The following is a 22,500-nucleotide window of genomic DNA, read 5'->3' as shown; positions in this document are numbered from 1 at the left end:
AGAGGTTGTCTGTTAATCACCTCGCTCCCGCCGGGCGTTCTTCGAGGAGGACGATTCGGTGCGCGCTTCCCGAGGCGCGAGTCCCGCTGCTGCCGAGGCACAACGGCGACGCGCATCTTGGGGAGCGCAAATGGATCTAACAGCGAGGTTTGAGACGGGCGCGCCCTATCTCTGCCTTCACGTGTTAAATCCAGTGGCTTATCTCGGGGAGAAGCACGCGCTGCGTTTTCTTTTCCCCGCGATGAGACTCTCGTGCTGCGATCTCCAGTTCCGAGGAATTGGTGATCGTTAGTGTTTAAAAACAATATATGTGTATAGCCTATATATATATATATATTTATATGAATAAAGCAGATGTGTGTGAGTTTTCAATGAATAAATAAATAAGTCAGCTCATAACTCTGTTGTATAAAGAGGAGCTTATAAAAGGTTTTATTTTGTGCTGATTGCCAAGTTAAATGTTTTCTGGCCAACTGAACATTATGAGAGTGAGAATATAATTAAATCTCTATATCTCAGCCTCCTCGTCGGGGATTGCCGTTTTTTCCTATCTCTACACTGAGGAGTTGAGATCGTGGAATAAACCGGTTTCTATTTTATGTGTTTATCCCCAAAACTTCTACTAAAGTAATGTTTTGAGTATTAAATGTCATATGACAGTGCCTCGGGTTAAAGAGACGCTTACTAGCTATCTCTCTCCCGAGTCGGCGTCATCATTTCCCCGACGTTATCCACCAGCCATCATAAATAATAGATAAATATTATTAGGCAGCATTGGTGGGTAAACTATATAAGGACATGGATGTATGTGAGGGGCGACTCTCTGAGGAGGGTCGCAGCGCTGCCAGTTCGGTTGTTTTCCTGCTGGTGGCCACGGAGTGATGTATATATATATATAAGTTTTTCTGATGTAAAGAAAAATAAAGGAAAAAATAAACTAATAATAATATATATATGTCTGTTCTCTGAACGCTTCGCTTTCAACAAAATGAAGATATATTCTATCCAGCGGCGTTCCAGAGGTGTCTTCCTCACCGATCTAATGTTCCTGAGACTGCTGGGCGGGAGCAGTCTCAGCCTACTAAAGCTCCTCGCAGCTTAAAGTGCTGCAAATTAGAGCGTCGCCATTCGGGCTCATCCACAATCGAGAGGGACCTGGGTGGCGGTCGCTGTCTAGCCAGTTAGAGATATGCAAGATCTGAGAACTGTTTTATCTCTAATTTAGCTTGGAAGAAGAAGCCCTGACGCCGAGGCTGCAGGCTTCTGAGGGTGGTCCCCTCCGGGGTAGGGACGGTTTTGAGAAATCGTTTCTCCTCGGCGCCCTCTGGGTCGCAACGCTGCCAGTTCGGTTCTCCTGCCGGTTCACCGTTTCAGGACACCGAGGTGTCAGCGTCCCCAAACGATCCTCCGAGGAGGGTCGTAGAGCAGTCAGTTCGGTTTCCCGGCCGGTTCGCCGTTTCGGGGCACCGAGGTGCCTGCTCTTTCCAACGATCCTCCGAGGAGGGTCGTTGGAGCTAAGATAGTTAGAGGTAGGCAAGATCTGAGGACTGTCGTTATCTCTAATAAAACTTAGACAAGAAGTCCTGAGGCTATCAGGCTTCTGAAGGTTCCTCCGGGGCAGGGAAGGTTTTAAGAAATCGCTTCTCCTCGGCGACCTATGGGGTGCGACTCTTTGAGGAGGGTCGCAGCGCTGCCAGTTCGGTTGTTCCCTGCCGGTCCTCCGTTCAGGGCACCGAGGTGTCAGCGTCCCCAAACGATCCTCCGAGGAGGGTCGTAGAACGGTCAGTTCGGTTGTTCCCTGCCGGTTCGCCGCTTCAGGGCACTGAAGTGACTGTTCAACCAAATCCAGAGGCCAGTCTCGAGAGACTGGTGCCCTTAGCAGAATTTCTGGCAGCGTGGAAACTACTGCCACATATTTCTCAGTGGGTCCTGCACACTATAGAAAAGGGTTCAGAATTCAGTTCGGTTCTCGTCCGCCCAGATTTCTAGGGGTCCTCCCCACATTGGTGGACCTCGAGCAGGCTCTGGTTATGGAGCAGGAAGTGCTGACACTTTTGCAAAAAGGAGCTATAGAAGGGGTTCCTCCTCCCAGCAGACAGTCAGGGTTTTACAGCCGCTTCTTCATTGTTCCGAATGAGGATGAGGGGTTGCGTCCTATTCTAGACCTGCGTCAATTAAACGGCAGGTTTCAGAATCTCATGTTCATAGTATGCTTACGCTAATATGATTGTGTCACAGATTCAGCCCGAGGACTGGTCTGTCACAATAGACGTGAAGGACGCTTATCTATCCATCCTCATCACAGGAGGTTCCTGAGGTTTGCTTTCGGGGGCGAAGCATACCAATATCGGGTTCTTCCGTGCGGCCTAGGTTTATCACCCCACACCTTTACAATATGCGTGGATGCAGCTCTGGCTCCTCTGAGACTCCAGCGCATTTGCGTATTATACTATCGACGATTGGTTGATCCTAGCTCAATTTGAGCAGATAGCAGTTCGGCATCGAGATGTCGTTCTGTCTCATTTAAGATGTTGGGGTTGCGACTCAACGCCAAGAAGAGTGTGCTCCTCCCAGCTCAGAGGACCACTTTTCCAGGTGTTATAAATGATTCGCCGTAAATGGGGTAAAACTAGGCCAGTCACTCACTGTGGAACAGTTTCAGACTGTTGGGTCTTGTGGCAGCTGCGTCCAACGTAATTACTTTTGGCCTTCTGTACATGAGACCCCTGCAGTGGTGGCTCAGGACCAAGGGGTTTTCTCCGAGGGGAAATCCGTTTTCGCATGATCAAGGTCACGCGGCTATGCCTACGTGCCTCGGTCATGTGAAAGAACCTTGGTTTCTCGCCCAGGCCCAGTGTTGGGGGCTTCTTGTTGACGCTTATGCTATCGACGGATGCTTCCCTCACAAGTGGGGGGTGATCATGAGTGGTCATTCGGCGAAGGGTCTTTGGCAGGACCATCTCCTTTTGGCACATAATTGGCTAGAAGTGATGGCGGTATTCCGAGAATCTCAATACTTCCTGTCAGAACCGAGAGGTCACCTGTCCTTCCGGACAACACACTGATGGTCTCGTATATCAGAGCAGATATCCTGTTGAGGCAGGGGCTGAGGAATGGAGACTTCACCCCGAGGTGGTGGAGCTTCTTTGGGAGAACTTCGGTTAAAACTTTGCCTTTGTGGTTATCCCTGACGCATCCAGCTCCGCTTGGACTGGATGCGATGTATTAGGTGTGGTCGAGGCTACACCTGTACGCATCTCCCGATATCTCTGCTCCCGGGAGTTACCCTCATCTGGAGTCATGGATACTGTGGGCTCGGCCTCTGAGGGGGCCCAGCTCATAGATTCAGGTCTCTCGACTGAGGTCGTGGAGACCTTACTCCAGTCTAGAGCTCCCTCCACGAGAAGACTGAAAATTGAAATGTATACTGTTCTCTGCCTGGTGTTCAGAACACCTTCTGAATCTTGCTATCTGCCCTATGGTACAGTACTTGATTTCTGCAATGTATGTTTCTTTGCTGGGTTATCTCTGAGGAGAGATCCTTATTTCATCTTCTCCGTGGTACATGAGAATGAGGCCTGCACGTACTTGGATTTGCACCTGGTATGGTGGTAGTCTTTCTTCACCCCAGGCCGGGTTGTATTCCTAGGTCCCTACTCAATTTGCGGGTCAATTGTGCTGCAGGTCTTCTGTCCTCCACCTTAATCAGGAAAAGCTAAAGACAGATATTGAGCAAGCGAGTAGTTGAGGCTATCTCACTTGCTTATGTAGCGGCTGGACAGCCTTCACCTTTGGCTGTCCGGGCCCACTCTACTAGGAGTATGGCTTTAAATTCAGGAGTTTCTCTCCACGACATCTGTAATGCGGCAGGATGTCCTTACCGCATACAGTTGTCTATTTTTTATGACTTGGACCTAGACTCCACTCCAGGGTCTAGGGGGCTTGTTTATAGTGTGCGCATGGTCTTCATACAGTACAGGCATTTGTCATATGGCGTCGTGGGTACAGGGTTCCCACCGCGTCTCAACGCAGCTCGAGTTCCCTTGAAAGGGAACGTCTCAGGTTACGTATGTAACCCTGGTTCCCTGAGAGGGAACGAGACGCTGCGTTGCTTTGCCATACTCCCTGCATGTGATCATCTTGCTTCAGGCTTTTTCAAAGCTAGTGTTCTCTGATCGCGGGAGTGCTTTATAGCTTCCTGGTCGGTGACGTCACCCGCCCATGACGTCTCCCGTTTCCATTGGACTGATTTTAGATGTGCTTCACGACGCAATCACGCAAGGCGTTCCCACCGCGTCTCAACGCAGCGTCTCGTTCCCTCTCAGGGAACCAGGGTTACATACGTAACCTGAGACGTCTTCACAGACTCAGCCAGGGGCACAGTCGCAAGTCGAAAAAAAAAAAAGTCAGGTATGTAAATAATGTTTGTCCGTCCTTCGGATGAGACGTTAAACTGAGGTCCTGACTCTCTGTGGTCATTAAAAATGGGTGTCCTTCGAAAAAGTAGGGTGCGGTGGGGTGTAGGGTTATAACCCCAGCATCCTGGCCAAATTTGCCCATTGGCCCCTGTCCATCATGGCCCCCTAATCATCCCCATACACTGATTGGCTTCATCACTGTCTCCTCTCCACCAGTAAGCTGGTGTGTGGTGGATGCTGCACATTGTTGGTGGTTGAGGAGATCCCCCCTTCAATGTAAAGCGCTTTGAGTACCCAGAAAAGCGCTATATAAATGTAATGAATTATTATTATTATTATTAGGGTAATTATTGGTGGTTCTGATAACTGTTGCCATAGCTTGGTAACTATGAAACTCAATGAAACTCATTAGTCAAGCAGATTCTCTAATAAGTAAATTAATTACTTAAATAGAATTTAAAGGGGACCTATTATACTAATTTCCAGTTCTATATTTTTATTCTGATACTCCACTAGAGTAGCTTTGCATGATCCTAAAAAAGTCCTTATTTATCTTAAACTGGTCCTTTATGCAGACCCTATCTGAAACAGGTCATTTTAGATGGAGTATTCTAAAAGCCTACTATGATTACTATTTTCCAATGAGCCTGCATGTGATGTAAAATCTGGAGCCAAATTAAACAGCGTGTTTGCACACACATTAACTGAGAGGATGGTCTTTTCTCATATTTCAGGGGTGTCTAGACACACCAGGGACACATATTTATGTTGAAAAGACATTAAAAAGTGCATTCTGTCTAATTATTGTAAATGTGTTTTTTTTCTTTTTCTGAGTGGATATATGACTGGACTGTAATCTTATATCCCACAGGGGGACCAAGGCATATGCCTGAAAGGAAAAGGCCACAAAAGAGTAAGTGCATGTAAATGCAATGATTCATACTTTGCTAAACATTGCAACTTAACCCCTGTTAATTCGCTTTAGTTCAATTGCTTATTTTTTTTAACTACTACAACAGACAATTTCCGGTAGTCACAATTTTATTTATTTAATTAATTATTTAGCAAACGCTTTTATCCAAAGTGACTTACAAATAAATACAATATTTACAATACAAACAGTCAAATCAACAACAGGGCAACAATACTGTATGTAAATGTCGTGACCAGTCCAGCTAGTCCAGCGTAGCACACGTAACCATGATTATTCATAATAGATATAGAATAGGAATTAGTATTATTGAGATTATTACAATTGACAAGCTATAAAATCCAACAGGCTTAATTAGTCAAATTTGACCAAAATGCATTGCTAAGTAGTAGAAGTAGCAGCAGTGTTCTTAGTTGTGAGCTGTGGCTTAGCAGTAGTATGGTTATTCAAGCAAGCATACCACATTGGAACCGAGAGTAATTTGGTTCCATGATACATGTTTTGATTAGTGATAAACATCACTTGTCATCCTTGCAAGTCTGGTCACTACTTAAGTATTCATAGTTGTGTTTATTTTGTTTCTAATCTAACTATCTAAAAAATATTTGAAATGTGTTTTTGATGTTCACAGATTGCTCCTACCATACTCGCCTAGAGGCTTTCCCCATCAGGAGTGTATTAAGAGAAAGAGTGAGAAAGGTTAGACAGTCATAAAGGAACTGCAGAGTGTAGGCAGTATGCAGTGTAATATAGGATTTAGAAACTTCCGTGTGTTTTGGCAAATACATATTATACATACCATAATTGTTAGGTTGATACTTTTTATGTGTTCAGTCTTTTTGAATTACAGTTAATGAAGGAGTGTCTTCTGAAAATCAGTGAAACTCAATGCCTATAATCAGACATAATAGCCTTATGCTAAGAATGGATTTTATTTTTTGTCTTTTCTTACATTAGGGCAAAGCAGAAATGCTGGTTGACTGGGAGCCCTGTCCAGTATGGTATGTCTTATTCTGTTCTTCTGCTTTATGAATTAATGCATTCATTATTTATTTACTTAAACTTTTTTTTTTTGCTACAATTTTTTTATTAATCTGTTCTGTTTCAGATTAAACAAGCCTTTTAATCAATCAGCATACTAATAATACACAGATATAGGGCAAGTCCATTTCCTTCAACATAGTCCTTCGTGCAGCTTCCATCTGGGGAAATACAGAAAAACAAGAAAGCAAGAATTAGGACAAGAGGATGAATTTCAGCTGTTTTAGAATAAGTAAGGTGTGTAAAGCATTAATAAAATACACAAATGAATTATTAAGAATAACAGTAACAGGGGGTTATTCCAAGAAACAAAGATACATAATAATAAATAAATTACCTAAATTGTGTTTTCCTCTTCATCCTCACTGGTGTCTGGACTACTGAGGCCACTTTGATCTTCCTCTTCAACATGTAGAAGGACAGAGGCCTCAGGACCTAAGGCAGTCTTGTACTGTTGGAGGACCACTTGGAACCTTTCTGACACCTCTGACAGTCTTCTTATTAAGAGACAGCAAAGTCCCTCATTTCCCTGGTCTACGTCTCAAAATACAAACGAGATTACATTAAAGACAAACTATATTAAAGGTTGTATCAGTGATTTCAGGCCCAAACATAAATTATCACATTCATCTAATCTTTCCTAACGATCCGCTAGCTGACCGCCCCATAAGTAAGCCGTCAAAAAACGTGTCTCTGTAGGCAGCCTAGGCTCTGAGATCTGCACACAAAAACAATTGCGCTTACCACAACTCAAAACCAAAATAAAGTGTTCCAACCAATCACCGACAGGGGTGGATGTTGTGAGGTTTTCGCGTGCAGCCGTCATAGGCAGCCGTTCACGAGCGCAAAACCTCACAACACCCGCCATGATTGGTTGGAACACTATGTATTTTGGTTTTGAGTTGTGGTAAGCGCAATTGTTTTTGTGTGCAGATCTCAGAGCCTAGGCTGCCTACAGAGACGCGTTTTTTTGACGGCTTGCTTATGGGGCGGTCAGCTAGCGGATCGTTAGGAAAGATTAGATGAATGTGATAATTTATGTTTGGGCCTGAAATCACTGATACAACCTTTAAGATTGCTTCATAAGGCCAAATAACTTAAATGGAGTAAAAAGATATCACCAATTCAAATCTACATAGCAGGATGATTGGCATTTTTATGTGTATCGCTGACATGGGACCAGGCTAGCTTCTGTATAAAACAACTTAAGGCAACATGGCTCACTGAGGTGACTTTATGGAGGGAGGCCCAAAGCAGCATATATATGTCTGATAGCTGTTTTAAGTTAACAGTTTTCTTCTTCACTACAGTTGTGCTGAAGTAACACATTTTGTTACTTGCTGACCAGCAAAGTTTTCTATGTTGACTGGAGGAGATAATAATAAGATTAATCTTGATGTTATGCTAACCCCATGTAACACATCAGGACACAAATTCCAATGTTCAAATTCTTTTGTTCATTTCCGCTTTCCAGTAACAGACATAGTATAACAAATCTGCACATCTTTCAAGCAAATGTGAATCTTTATAGCCTTACTGACTTGTTACCACAGCTACAGTAACAACTTTAATCCCCATTTTATGTATATCCCAAAGGACCACGGCAAAGAGAGCCATAACCGTACTACTCCATCCAAGTTCTGTGACTGATGTGTTTTGTTGTATGTTTTTAACACATTAGATGGACAGGGTTTTAATTCAACTTACCCTCCTCAGCCAACTTGTTCTTGAGAACCATTGCCAGGCTCTGCAACCACGTGCAGTGTTGTGCCATCTCCAAAACCAAAACTCTTGTTTCCTCATGCAGTCGCCTTGTTAACATCACTTGGTCGTGCACTCGTTTCTTGATTGAAATGTTTGCTAAGAATCAATAACAGTTATATGCATACATGAGACAATCTTGCATAATCACTACAAACATTGACTTTTTTTTATCAAATTGATACATAAGAAAACTGAAAATACACCATTAAACTAAATTAATATTACAACACTCAATATGTAACATGCATGCCTTAGTTCAGTATGCTCTATAAAGCAGAACTGTAAATAAATTCCTGTGAAGCATCTAAAAACAGACATACCACTGCCATGAACCTCCCACGGCCATATTTGAGACACAGTGCTCTCTCCAGTTAGGGAATGCTCCACCACAGCTACGTCAATGGTTGTTGCAGAGTCCAGTACAAGATCATTGTATTTCTGTATCTCCTGAAGAAGGAGTTTTTTGTCTTCTGCCAGCTTCCTTCGAAGGCGATGGCGAAACTTGCTGCTGTCTAGAAAGACATGACGTACAGAGGCAGATGTTTTTGACAGAACTCTTCAACAAGAAAAAAATTATAGCACCAAAAAATTGAAAAGCAAAGCTGCAGTTATTGAAGTATGTGAAAATTATAATGTAAACTGACATACGAAACAAATTGTCCAGTGTGTAGCATTTTTGGGGGAATCTATTTGCAGGAATAACTAACACACACTTTTCATGATTGCCTGAAAATAATAATTGTGCATTAATTCATTTAGAATGGGCAGTTTTTTATCTAAATACACTCCCCTTCCACGGAGGCTGCTATGTTGCACCTCCATGTTCCTACAGTAGCCCACAACGGACAAAAAAAACACTGGGTTTAGATAGTACCTCTCACATTTTCTCGTCGGCTACCGTAGCTTGGAAAGATAGAGGTGAGGGAAGCTGGTTGCAATCGTCAAACCTTACTGATAGATACGACTAAATCCTACAGACTGGTCATTTAAAGAACAGAATTCAATGATTGAGCTGAACTGTGCTACTACATTATTTGCTAATTCCATGTTGGAGGAGTAGGATGCATACAGTAGCCTGAATTTAAAACCTAATATATTATATAGTTATACCATTCTGACGGTAGAGGGTTTGCTTCCGGTGCCTCACACTAAGGTAGAGCCCCTCAATCGATTGCTGCATTCCTCTGTGTGTTGTGCCTTGACTGGCATGAGATGTATCAGGTGTCTCTGTAGAAGATATAGTGAAAGCAAATTCACTGTTAAAACAACACAGAACCGTTTCTCTGTTTGAATTTTAATCCAACTTATTTAAACTTTGTATGTGCACTTCCTGCAGGGAACTGGAATATACTAATAAACCTGACATAAATGTGGAATCACATTAGATGATGATCCGCCTACTATTTTTTGCTGCTCTTTAATATCAAACATAAAATTTAGATTGTAGAAAGGGATGTTTGTTGTTTCTTTTATCTGGTCATGCTTACCACCAGCTGCCCATTCCTTTACATCAGATAGCCACTGTGACACCACTTCATCTGTGCAATCTAGCTCTGTTTTTTTGGTCAGCTAGCCTTGCAGTCTCATCATGGAGTCTCTGACAAGTCTGATGAACAGTGTTATACAATAATCAGGATTAAAACTTTGTATGATTAACAACAGGCCAAGTAAACACAACAAAATGACACACAAAACAATTAATATGAGACTTACCTTCACATATCTTGTGGAAAGTGCCTGATGTAAAGATAGATTTTTTTTTCTCGTTCCACCCCATTGCATGCAATGTAAGCATGTCCACCCGTGCTGTTGAAAGCAAATAATGAGGTTATGATGATCAATCTAAAAAAAAGTATACACGAATATTGCAAACTCGATCACCTGCTTTGGACATATATTTGGTCGTCAGGGCACAACGTGAGAGGTAGCTGTTCACTTGCTCCACCTCCTCACCAGCAGTTGTCCCTGCTCCTTCCTGGTTCCTGCCACTCCAATTAATCTGTTAGTAAAGGGTGGAAGAAATTCAATTTAATTTAATTTATACAGCCCAATATCACAAACCAAAATTTGGATCAAAGGGCATTACATTCCATGCAAGAAATGGTTATGCAAAAAGACAAGATAATATAGTGTAGCTTAACTTATATTTCATATCATTAATGTGCTTGTAAATATTACAAATGTACATATGATGCCAAAATATTATACACACCTCACACTTAGTAGCATGGGCTCGAGCATGCATTACACTGAGAAAGGGTTTCATAGTGGTCAATTCCTGAAGAGCAGGAAGGACACTAGCAACTTTCTCCAGGTATGGCCAGTATTTGCATGCCACGTCCATAGCGAAGAATTGTGCCTTGGCTGGCATGAGCTCCCTTTGAAGGTACAGAGGGTAGGCAAATATCTCCCCCCTGTACATATTAAGGTCTTTCAAAAGGAACCCATGGCGACATACAGCAACCTCCATCCCCTCTTCATCCAATTTTGAAGCCCTCCTTGAAGTTTCCCTCGCTGCTGTCCACTGGGAGTCCCCACATGTGCCTCTTCCCTGTGTCTATGACACACATAACAAACACGACAAATCAAATAAAAGCAATGGCGGCATTCAATATATGGCATTTATTCTCTCAATTTGATTTTGTAATTGGTAGGCAAGAGTAATTGAAGTGGGGGTTACGTTTATTATTGTAACAACTATTTTGTCAACTTGCATTTTTCACTGCTTTCTGTATGGTGTCAACAAATCTAGACACCGCACTGTCTTCAGCCACAAAGAGCCCCTCAAAAAAGCCAGGATCATCAGAGCTGAGGAAGAAAGAAAAATAGAAAATCCATTCATGAAATATATGAAGTAAGAAAATAAATCAATAAAAAGACTGGAAGAAAGATCACCTTCCGTTTCGGCAAAAGCGATATAGCTTTCTGTTTCCATCTGCTGAAACAGCCAACATTTCCGGCGTGCAGGCTGGGCAAGTGAAAGGAGCACTACAGCAGAGCTGGTCTTCCTCAAATGATGCATACGAAAGCTCTAAGAAGCTGCGTGCAGTGCATCGCCGTTGATAGGTCCAGACTGGAAAATATATAGAATGAAATAGTATTTTGATATTGTCTGCTTATGGAATTTTTTTTTATAAAATGGTAATAACATTTACACTTACTCTTCCTCCACACTTAGTGCGATGTTCAAGCAGCTTTGCGAAGGCTTGTCTGGAGAATCCCGGAGAGATGATCTTGAGTTCCTGGAGGGAGCTCAAGAGGTCCAGTGTATAAAGTGTGGAATTGGTGATGGAGGCTGGCCAATATCCACTTCTTAGGAGGTCTTTAAAGTCAGGGGTCCACTGCTGCTGGCATGTTTGACATTCATACAGTGGCTGATGCAAGTCAAAACGCCCTTGGAACCAAAAAAATCATTAAAAATATAATACACATTTACCACATACTTAATTTTACAACACTTAGCTCATTATGCACATTGTGAATGGTTGAGAGACATTGCACAAGTTCCACAGTACACAAGTGTGAAAAACATAAAATCTACAATATATATATATTTTACCATTGATGGTAATTAAAATCACTGGTTTGCCTGGTAACACAGTAAAGTTTGTGCCTCCACAGGAGCAGTCTGGCACCTTCACAGTTGGCAAAATGCAAGCTGGCAAAAAGAAGGAAAACCAATTATTTAGATTATCTATAACTGTCTGCAGACACACATTGAGCAGCAAAATTAAAGCTTTCATGAGAACGTACCTTGCTCATGGGTGCAATATCCATCTTCCCCTTTAATGATGCATGTGGTCGGAGGAATGGCTTCAAAAAAACCACGAATCACGCATTCCCTGTTGTGGAGTGGCTGTTTTTTGTGATGCAATACATCACAGTCCCCACAGAACCACTCCTCAGGAAGACACTCTGCACCTAAGGAGAAAATAAAACAATATTATAATATAATACATTATTACAGGTGAATAACTCATATAAAGTACTGTACACTATATTTAAGCTATTTCAGTTTTACTAGGTTTGATTTTATTGTATAGGATTGCATAGTGCCTCAGTGTTTAGCACTGTAACCTCACAGCAAGAAGGTCCTAGATGTACTTTTCTTATTAATGTGTTTTTCATCTGGGTATCTAAGTCTTCTCCCATCCCAAAAGACATGCATCTTAGCCTATAAAGCAGGGCACTCAGCAAACCTACCCTGGGTAATTGAAGTTTGGTATTAATGAAAACCAACCTAATAACAGCAGGCTCGTTGCAAAGGCAACACAAGGGATGACCAACAGCCTCTTTTGAAATAAGGCATTTTAGGTGGTATGGTCTTGCTTCTTTCCAGCGCTCAGAGGCTTTCTGCTGCCGAAAAGACCATGATGATGCAGAGCTACTTTGAGGCTGAGCAGCAGAAGAACATGACGCCAAAATATCAGAGAGCCTCTCCATATTTTTTTCTGTAAAGAAAATCCAAAAATAAAGCGGTAAGGGATCATTTACTGTAGATAAGGAACAATTAAAAGTCAACTGATCAGTATTAGAATGAACACTTTTTTTATACTGTACATGCATAAATTAATTCATCACTGTGAATTACCAAATTCCTCTTGATGATTTAGTTTTGTTGAGGTTGCAGTAAGTGGAACCTCCACACTGGATGACAGGGAGCACTCAACCGTGGGGTATGTGGCTGTAAAACAGCACATAGAAGAATAAGAACAAGTTAGGCTATCACACTCTATTCTTGTTCTTCTTTTCAAACTATATACTAAACAATTTATGAAATCAGACATATTTTTGTTAGGTAGTTGGTAGTGTCTTCTACAATAGTGTCACTGAAAGGTTTATCTACTTTTTAATGTCTTTTTAGATATTTTAATATTTTAAACTCTAAATAAACAATTACATTGTTCTAATTTGAGTTGGTCCAACATTGTCATAGTAAATTCCTACAAATGTCAAATAATCCAGATATAACCTGTAGCGGAGGCTTGGCGTCGCCCTCCTCGCCTCCCCCTCGGCTTACCACGTCCTACAGAGTCTCTTTTAGAGGTGTGTGGAGGGTCTCGTACACGTTTCCTCTCATCAGCTGCTTTCTGTGTATTGGAGTGAATATTTCTTGTAAGACTGATGTTGATAAAAGTACGGTAACCAAAAGGCAGGTAACTTGTGAAAGGAAAACACAACATAGTGTGTTAGTAAGGTGTTGAACAGCTTAAATGAGCCTTGGAATAGATTCTCCAAGTCTCTGTAACTCAGAGGGATGGAACTGCATATACTATTATTATTATATTCCCTTATTAACACATGTCACAGAGCATGGTAGGATGCATCATGCAATATACCTGTATTAAATCTTCTGCACTCATCATTCTTACATATTCCTCATCACGTTTTACTTTAATTTGTTATGTTTGTTATAAAATGATTGAGGTGTACAAAAACTTTAACCTTGGCTTCAGCTAGAATGTGTTCATGTTTCAGCTCCAGAGCCATGCGTCTCCCCTCTTGGTAGTGGGGATCCTTTGAATCAAGTTTATGCTTGGTGGCCATTGCAATGCAGTCAGACACAGACAGACAGTCAGATACAGACAGACAGACAGTCAGACACAGACAGACAGTCAGACACAGACAGACAGTCAGATACAGACAGACAGTCAGATACAAACAGACAGGCTGACAAAGATGGGTAAGACAGACAAGTAGACAAAGACAGACAGGGAGGAAAGAAAGAGCAATAGATAAAGACCGTGAGATAGATAAAGATTGAAGAGATGGACAGAAATATAGATACAGTGAGAACAGAGAGGATGTAAGATATAGAAAATGAAGAGATAGAGGTTGGCTCTTAAAAGTGCCTTTGGGTTTTTGACAATCAGGTTCGGATAGGTTAGAAGGTGATATGTTTGACAGGATCTGCAGGGAGAACAACAGAAAATGTTAATTATGTAGTGTTATGTTGATATAAGATTTAAAAAGTGTACCCTAATAGTGAGTGATTCCCATTTACTTATAAATGCTTAGGATAAATAAATACATATCATGTTGTTCCTATTTCCTGTGCTACTGTTAAAAGTCGCGTAACATTTTTTTTTTAATTCATTTTTATTAATATATATATATATATATATATATATATATATATATATATATATAGAACCTATATCTAGGACTAGAACATGTTTTTTTTTAATAAAATCGTAATTGTATTAATTTTGGATGTGTAAATAATGCTTATGAATTCATTTTTACATGAATGCGCGTTAATATTTCGCACTTAATTTCATTTTTTTTGTTCCCCTTTCCGAGTAGCAGAACAGGTTTGTAGCCAATGGCATGGAGTTTCTCAAGCTGCAATGACAAAATTGTGTGCTTGCTGTTTAAAGTAATAGAAAAACAACATAAAAAATAACTAAGAATATTAATTTAAATTACAGTATGAATGCAGTTCATGTGTTATTTCTCATCCACTCGATAAGAAAGTTTGATTATTAAATTGCACCTGTAATTCCTTCATAATGCATGCCTGTATATGTTATGAACTCAAGAATTCCTGAGTTTCAATTATATTTGCTGTGTGTTAAAATTTTGCTCTGGTAGATCATTTAGGTATGTGATGTATTACGGTGAAGATGTGATAACTTTATGGTTGTATTACCACCACTAAAATAAAAACTACAAATCACAATTACGTGTGCCTTCAAAGTTGATAGTTAAATTATACTTTTAAATTGATTCTGATGACACAGGGAGGACAAAGTATCATTGGGAAAAAAAATATTCAAATTGATCTATATTGGCAAAAAATAATGCCTTTCTGATCTTGCGCTGGCATGCTCAATAACAAATGGTACCACTGAATGTACTTCCTAGATGATCGTTTACTGTCATGTATGAAATTGTACGTACCATGATAGTGGCTTCATCCTTGATGGATGCAGTGTTGTGGTTTTTCTTACGACCAACCACCCATTCCTCTCGCTTCTCATCAAACCTCTGAAGCTTCTTCTTGAGGCGCTGCTTGAGAGGCTGCTCCTTTTTACAATGAGAGCAGATTCTTTGAGCGCAAAATATTATTCCCTGACAAAAGGGGCAGATCTTTTTTGTAGACCCCCCTGGCATTATAGCAAACAGTCAAATACAGACAGACAGACAGACAGACAGACAGACAGACAGTCAGATACAAACAGACAGGCTGACAAAGATGGGTAAGACAGACAAGTAGACAAAGACAGACAGGGAGGAAAGAAAGAGCAATAGATAAAGACCGTGAGATAGATAAAGATTGAAGAGATGGACAGAAATATAGATACAGTGAGAACAGAGAGGATGTAAGATATAGAAAATGAAGAGATAGAGGTTGGCTCTTAAAAGTGCATTTGGGTTTTTGACAATCAGGTTCGGATAGGTTCGACAGGTGATATGTTTGACAGGATCTGCAGGGAGAACAACAGAAAATGTTAATTATGTAGTGTTATGTTGATATAAGATTTAAAAAGTGTACCCTAATAGTGAGTGATTCCCATTTTCTTATAAATGCTTAGGATAAATAAATACATATCACGTTGTTTCTATTTCCTGTGCTACTGTTAAAAGTCGCGTAACATTTTTTTTTAAATTCATTTTTATTAATATATATATATATATATATATATATATATATATATATATATATAGAACCTATATCTAGGACTAGAACATGTTTTTTTTTAATAAAATCGTAATTGTACTAATTTTGGATGTGTAAATAATGCTTATGAATTCATCTTGCTTATTAGACTGTTGTAAGCGACTTACCGTGGTGGAATCGCGCTGGGCAATGGTTTCCTGCGATGGTCGCACACACAGTAACGTGTTGCACAATATTGCGCCAAAATATCAATCATAATTAAAAAGTACAGTCTTAATATTTTATATCCGTGCTCAAAATTTTAAAGGGGTCAGCAAATGTCCAAGTGAAGGAAACACGAGTATGTAGCCATTACATTTAAACACATATCACTTCCCAGAATGCATCCATCTCTTTGCCAAAGGATGTCCATATAAAGTAATATAAACATTTCTGCAGTAGGCTATAGGCTATAATTAATTTATTACAACTTCATAATCAGTATTGAGATGAAAGTTCTATAAAAGTAGGCTATTCTTTTTTTCATTTTTTTGGCGCAAAAAAAAAACAAAAAAAAACAAAACTAAGTAGGCTCACTATAAGCCATTGCGAATTGAAATACCATCGACAATTATAAAATATCCCACAATAAATTAAGGCATGTTTTAAGCCTACAGCAAATATGCAGTCCTGCAATTATGTCGTTTTAATGTAGTCCAAAATTATATTAAAAAGAGAGGAAAAATCGTGATATTACCGAATTAGAAAAGGGTTTCAGCTAGCTACCCTCAACGTTATGGACTTGAGGGGGAAATGACAATATGTGATCGAAAATTATCAAATATCCCTCCTAAATTAATGAATGTTTTAAGCATATAGAAAATTTACCGTCCTGTAATTATGTAATTTTAATGTATTAAATTATATAAAAAAGAAAAGGAAAAAGAGTTAGTGTTAAATAATTAAAGTTCAAAATTCAAAGATGAGGGATTTCTCAAATCTATCGGACGACCCTCTCCGTTGTCAAGTGACGAATGGGGGTACCCTCAACGTCGGCTTTGGACGTGAGGGGGGAAATGACCAAACGGCATAGCCTATGTTGCAAAGAAAAACGTGGTGCAGGCACGGAAAATACGTCCCATTTGAAATACATTATATTGAAAGTCGTGTTGTGTGGCACGAAAAAAAAAGAAGGAAATTCGTGCCTAGGACACGAATCAATTCGTGTTGAGTAGCTTACCGATTAGAAAGCAAGGATTAAAATCTCCTGATTAAATGTTGAGTGAGTAATGTAGCCCTTAAAGTTTACAAAATTAATAACAATTGTAAAACAAAATAGTATGCTCTCGGAAGAAAGACATGGTGCAGGCACGAAAAATACGTGTCCCATTGAAATACATTGAAAGTCGTGCGGAGTGACACGAAAAAAGAAGAAGGATATTTGTACCCTTGGACACGAATAAATAGATTAATGTTGAGTAGCCTAACGAATATAAAGCAATAAAAACGAGGATTAAAATCTCTTGATTAGAGTGCTCTTAAAGTTTGCAAAATGAATAACAATTGAGAAAAAACAATACTGTGCTCTCGAAAGAAAAACGTGGTGCAGGCACGAAAAATACGTCCCATTGAAATACATTAGATTGAAAGTCGTGCCGAGTGACACGAAAAAATGGGGCAATTCGTGTCCATGAACACGAATCAATAGATTAAATTTCGTGACTATTTCACGAACTGCCGTGAGACTGGGTTGGAATACAAGTATACCTCTCCCAAACATCAATTACATCAATTAATTGTTTACTTTTTTGTGTCCTCTTTTTAGATAGATAAATAGATAGATAGATATATCGATATATAGATAGATATTAGGGCTGTCAAAAGATTAATCGTGATTAATTGCATCCAAAATAAAAGTTTGTGTTTACATAATATATGTGTGTGTACTGTGTATAATTATTATGTATAAATACACACACATTCATGTATATATTTAAGAAATAATTGCATTTGTATACTGTAAATACATTTATATAATTTATATTATATATAAATATTTTATATATAAATATAACCAATTTTTCTGAAATATATACATGATTGTGTGTTTTTTTTATATATCTAAATAATTATACACAGTAAACACACATATTATGTAAACACAAACTTTTATTTTGGATGCGATTAATCACGATTAATCTTTTGACAGCCCTAATAGATATATAGATAGATATAATGGTCTATCAGTTTTATAACAACAATATAATGGTTGTGGGCCTCTTTTTATGTAATAAAATTTGTATTATGTCAGTTCTCTTAATTTGACTGGTGCCATGAAACTCATTAACAAATTAACTTCTCTAATTCATTTTATCATTTGCTTTGTTGTCGTCTGCTAACAATTAGGAGCAGATGAAAAGGTCTATAAATTAGGTGTGATTATTGTAGCTGATGTCGTTGTTGTTATGCCATAGCCATAGCAAATGGATCCAGTTAAAGTTACAGAAATACTAAAAAAATTGCAGGATAACCAATTTCCTGATAGCTGCTCAGCAAAGGAGCGCTATTATATAAAGAGAAGATGTGAAAATTTCACACTGAAAGGTATGGTGTATGAAGTTGGTCTCACCAAAATAAGGTAGTACAACTGTGACCTTTATTTACTAATATAATATTATTATATTAGATGGAGAGCTGCATTACATCTGCAGGAGAAAAAAGGACAAGAGTCAACATTTAGCAAAAGTTGTCCTTTCACCCGAGGAGGCACACAATGTATTTATGGAATTCCACTCAGGCCCTCTTGGTGGACATTGTGGAGTTGAGAAAACCCACAATGCCATAATTCTTAGATTGTACTGGCCTGGCATGGAACAGGACATCCGTAAGTGGGTAAGTTAAATGTTAAAAAAGCATTTACTATACACTAAATCAATTAAAATGATCATGGCCCAACCTCTCTTCTTTCAGATAGCTCAGTGTCCTCAGTGTCAGGCTAGGAAAAAGTCAATAAAGGAGAAGAAGGCTTACAATCCTATAGTTGTATGTAAAAAAAATTGCAAATATAACAAACTTTTGTAATGGACTTAGTTCTGAATGTTTAAAACATTGATTTTCTTCTCAGGTCACAGAACCACTGGAATTAATTGGGATGGATCTGATTGGCAAGTTGAATCCAACGGAAAATGGCCACCAATATATTTGTGTGATGGTTGATTATTTTACTAAGTGGTCTGAAGCCTATCCTCTCAAAACCAAAAAAGCAGAAGAGGTCACTGGGTGCATCCTAGATTTTTTTTATACATTTGGAGCACCGCAGCGTCTTCTAACAGATCAGGGAAGAGAGTTTGTCAACAAGGTTGGTTCAACACAAATCAAGTCATAATAAATGTATATGACCATAAGAAATATCTGAAGTGTTTTTATTTATTTTTAAGGTCAATTTTAGCCTGTGTGAGAGACTGGGCATCACCAGGAGTCTGTGTTCTCCATATCATCCCCAGACAAATGGCCTTGTTGAGAAAATGAATGGCACAATTCAAAGGTAAATCACATATATGTCCAGGCACATGTTCTGTAGTTTTTAAACATTTCATAATTTTTTTTATTATTGTTAATCTCCAGAAGCCTGACAAAAATGGTTGGGGAAAATCCATCCACATGGCACCTGCATCTGAATGCAACAATGTTCGCACTACGAACAAAAAAACAATTAAGTACAAAGTTTTCCCCATACTTTTTAATGTTTGGAAGAGAGGCACGGTATCCATGTCAGGTACCAAATGACTATGAGGTTAGTGATTTATGTAATGTTTTTTTTTCTAATGACACTTAATCTTAAAAGATGTGAATAATTATTGTGAATGTCTTAGATCTGTCATGGAAAGGTGGAAGCCATGGTTGCAAGTGAGCAGCTCTATGAGGGGTCGAGCGATAGGAAGGAGACAATGGAAGTTGTTAAAGAGAACATTGCAAAGAGTCAGGAGAAAATACGGAAGCGAAAGCTGGAAAAGGGGCAGGAGGACAACTTCATGGCTGGGGATAAAGTGTTGATTTAGGAATGTGAGACAGGAGAACAGAAAGGGTGGAAAAATGGACCCAGACATGCTTGGTCCATTTACAATCATTAATATAGAAGAGAAAAATGTTGATGTGATTTCTGCAAAAGGAAAGAAAAAGTTCAAATTTAACATCGATCACTTAATAAAGTATGTGGAGCCCGAGCCTCACATTCCAAAAAAATGGATCCCATCAACTGCTCTTCCAGTCAGTCCTCCTGCTCCTCCGGTCAGTCCTCTTGCTCTTCCGGTCAGTCCTCCTGTTCCTCCAACAATAGCACAAACACAATATTCTGAAGAACAAGGTGAAAAAAGTGGTTTAGTTATGTCTCTGTCCCATAGCTCAGAATTTAACTTTGTATTTATTTTGCTTATTTTAGTGATACATTATATATGGGAGGGCAAGAAACAAAAAGTGCTGTGGAGTAAAATGGGCCCCTACAAATTGTATACCGAGAACCTGATGGGCTGGCACCAGGCCATTGTTTAGAAAGTGAGGTAAGGTTGCATTCTCAAATTGTGTGGTTACCTTTTTTGTTTTGGTTCCTTGATTTCGAATTTGAATTTGACCAATTCAATAGCCTTTATTTTTGTTAATAGGTTGTGAATGGATTCCTACACAATCTTAAAACCCGATTAAATGTGTCAGGAATGAAACGGGCATATTTAATTGATTCATACCAGATGACTGCAATCTGGAATGGAAGCCAAAAGGGCTTGAAAAAGGTTTTTGCATTTAAACACACAGTTTTTAAATCTGCTTGTATTTGTTTGTAGCTTGATCCATCCAGTTATGATGTTCTTTTCGGGGCTGTTTGTATCAACAAAAACCATTGGACCTTTATAGTAAGTAACTTTATAAACTGACACAGAAGTAGATGCATGAATAGATGGTAATGCATACTTAAGATTAATTATCTAATGAGTTAATGTTTGTGTTGTGGCAAAAATTCATCAAACAAACATCACTGCGTAAGGGAGACTCAGAGTCAAATTATAAAATAGAAGTATCTATTCTTGCAAGAATAGGAGCAGTCTAATACACAGTTGTTACCCTGTGCAGAAGAGTGACACACCCCCAGACAGACTGAACCACCTTTTATCTATAAGTTTCAAGGCCTTCTCCGCAGAGCCTTCCTCCCACAGTAGTTTTCCATCCAGTGGTTTTCCATAGACAAGGAAGCCATAACACTAGTTTAGATTCGTCACTAAGCCCCCCCTTCACCAAATGGCCTTCTGACATCTAGGTCAGAGGTCCTTGTTCGTCTGTTCTCTGGAGTGTCTCTCCCTTCTGCCTCCCCAGGTACATAAAAAGAATCTTCTCTCACTACAAGTGAGAGTCACACATGTGACATTCTGTTGAATCATCTATATTTTACTAAAGACAATGAATATCATAAAATCGCCACCACATTTGTTTTAGGCAATGTTCCCAAAATTGTCCAAATCGGTATATATTGACCCTTTTGGTGCGACTGAAGCAGCCATTTCCAAATGCAAGGATGCCACACGGCAAGTATTGTCTGCAAAGTTTCTTAACATTGATGTATCTATTGTATATTATGTATTGCGGCTTAATGAGTGCACTTGTACACACTTCTTTAGATCTTTCCTTCGGATGAAAGGTCTAAACATTTCCAGGTGGGGATGCCACTCAGTTGTGCATCCTACCCAACTGGATTCCACATCATGTGGTGCATTTGTTTGTAAAGTAAGCTTTATGTACTTTTTATGTATGCATTTTTATAGTCTGTATTGATATTAATGTATGGATAACTGCTCACATCAGCTAGCAGAGCTGCTTCTTATGGAGGAAGAAATGAAGTTTTCAAACAAGGAAGGTGTTATTTTACTGCGCCTGGAAATTGCAAAAAGGCTTTTGAGAGAAACTGGTGAGAGCCTTGACTACCTTTTTTTTAGATATAAAGTTTTCTGGGCATGACATGACTCCCTCTACATATTATAGATGACCTTTCACAGCTCTGTCGTTCATGTGGAGAGCATCATAAGCATAAAGGCCAAACCGTGCAATGGGTAAGAACAATTTATCAATATTGCAAAACACACACCACACTTAACGTGTAACTTATTGTAATGTTTGTTCTTCCTTCCTTAGATTGAATGTACAGAATGTGGAAGGTGGTACCATTGGGACTGTGTGGGTAATCCGTCCACAGTTGGCAAATACAGCTGTCCTGCATGCATGTGAATTTGTTATTGTTGCTTCAGTATATTTTTGTTGATTTTTAGTTTTGTCCGACTGTTTATACTGCATCTTATTTACTCTTTATTCTAAACTGTTTTAATTATTTTTAGTTATTTTGATTATTCTCATTTCTTTATTTTTAACTGTTTTATATTCCTATTTCTTTTGATTATTTTAATTGTATGTAAAGCACTTTGAATTACCATTGTGTATGAAATGTGCTATATAGGCCTAAATTAACTTGCCTTGCCTTGAACATTCCCCTAAATAAATGCTGTGGGTAATTCACTGTATCCTACTTGTATGTCATTAATTATACAATTATATTTGTATAGGTTGCTTATCACTTTTCACCACTCTTAAGGAACATTATGGAGTGTCATGTTCCTGTATGCTTTAACTCATTCCTCAGTATAAATAAATAACTTAACCACAAAAATAGCATGCTCCTTTAACCACAGTGCATTGCTGCACCATTT

At 39.2% G+C, this 22,500-nt stretch overlaps 2 protein-coding genes and 5 long non-coding RNA genes across 7 annotated transcripts; 3 read left to right on the top strand and 4 right to left on the bottom strand.

The window, feature by feature from the left end:
* The first annotated feature begins 5,286 nt into the window (after window positions 1–5,286).
* Window positions 5,287–6,473, top strand: LOC306998580. Its single transcript, XR_013797600.1, has 3 exons — window positions 5,287–5,331; window positions 5,981–6,048; window positions 6,307–6,473. It is a non-coding gene; the product is annotated as an uncharacterized lncRNA (long non-coding RNA).
* An 899-nt stretch (window positions 6,474–7,372) lies between these two features.
* LOC306999255 (uncharacterized protein) lies at window positions 7,373–9,948 on the bottom strand. Its single transcript, XM_079613780.1, has 5 exons — window positions 9,868–9,948; window positions 9,642–9,760; window positions 9,265–9,381; window positions 8,475–8,666; window positions 7,373–8,250 (listed from the first exon to the last, which is right to left on the bottom strand). The coding sequence occupies exons 3-5, from the start codon at window positions 9,332–9,334 to the stop codon at window positions 8,084–8,086; spliced, it is 429 nt and encodes a 142-aa protein (XP_079469906.1). The 5' UTR covers window positions 9,335–9,381; window positions 9,642–9,760; window positions 9,868–9,948; the 3' UTR covers window positions 7,373–8,083.
* A 1,466-nt stretch (window positions 9,949–11,414) lies between these two features.
* Window positions 11,415–12,062, bottom strand: LOC306999403. Its single transcript, XR_013797842.1, has 3 exons — window positions 11,908–12,062; window positions 11,714–11,812; window positions 11,415–11,548 (listed from the first exon to the last, which is right to left on the bottom strand). It is a non-coding gene; the product is annotated as an uncharacterized lncRNA (long non-coding RNA).
* Window positions 12,063–12,218: 156 nt separating this feature from the next.
* Window positions 12,219–14,071, bottom strand: LOC306998930 (uncharacterized protein; the record flags this gene model as incomplete). Its single annotated transcript, XM_079613328.1, has 6 exons — window positions 13,798–14,071; window positions 13,600–13,751; window positions 13,127–13,244; window positions 12,746–12,838; window positions 12,358–12,605; window positions 12,219–12,224 (listed from the first exon to the last, which is right to left on the bottom strand). The coding sequence occupies exons 2-6, from the start codon at window positions 13,699–13,701 to the stop codon at window positions 12,219–12,221; spliced, it is 567 nt and encodes a 188-aa protein (XP_079469454.1). The 5' UTR covers window positions 13,702–13,751; window positions 13,798–14,071.
* Window positions 14,072–14,453: 382 nt separating this feature from the next.
* LOC306999037 lies at window positions 14,454–16,156 on the bottom strand. Its single transcript, XR_013797708.1, has 3 exons — window positions 15,946–16,156; window positions 15,058–15,584; window positions 14,454–14,499 (listed from the first exon to the last, which is right to left on the bottom strand). It is a non-coding gene; the product is annotated as an uncharacterized lncRNA (long non-coding RNA).
* Window positions 16,157–17,977: 1,821 nt separating this feature from the next.
* On the top strand, window positions 17,978–20,374 carry LOC306999031. The gene is made up of 3 exons (XR_013797704.1): window positions 17,978–19,301; window positions 19,382–19,550; window positions 19,630–20,374. It is a non-coding gene; the product is annotated as an uncharacterized lncRNA (long non-coding RNA).
* Window positions 20,375–20,560: 186 nt separating this feature from the next.
* Window positions 20,561–22,276, top strand: LOC306999030. Its single transcript, XR_013797703.1, has 4 exons — window positions 20,561–20,661; window positions 21,239–21,526; window positions 21,736–21,849; window positions 21,932–22,276. It is a non-coding gene; the product is annotated as an uncharacterized lncRNA (long non-coding RNA).
* Window positions 22,277–22,500: the final 224 nt, after the last annotated feature.

Source organism: Phoxinus phoxinus, assembly GCF_949152265.1.
Source record: "Phoxinus phoxinus genome assembly, chromosome: 5".
NCBI classification, from domain to species: domain Eukaryota; kingdom Metazoa; phylum Chordata; class Actinopteri; order Cypriniformes; family Leuciscidae; genus Phoxinus; species Phoxinus phoxinus.
The sequence above is the reverse complement of the archived record's forward strand: the minus strand, read 5'-3'. Positions and strand labels throughout refer to the sequence as shown.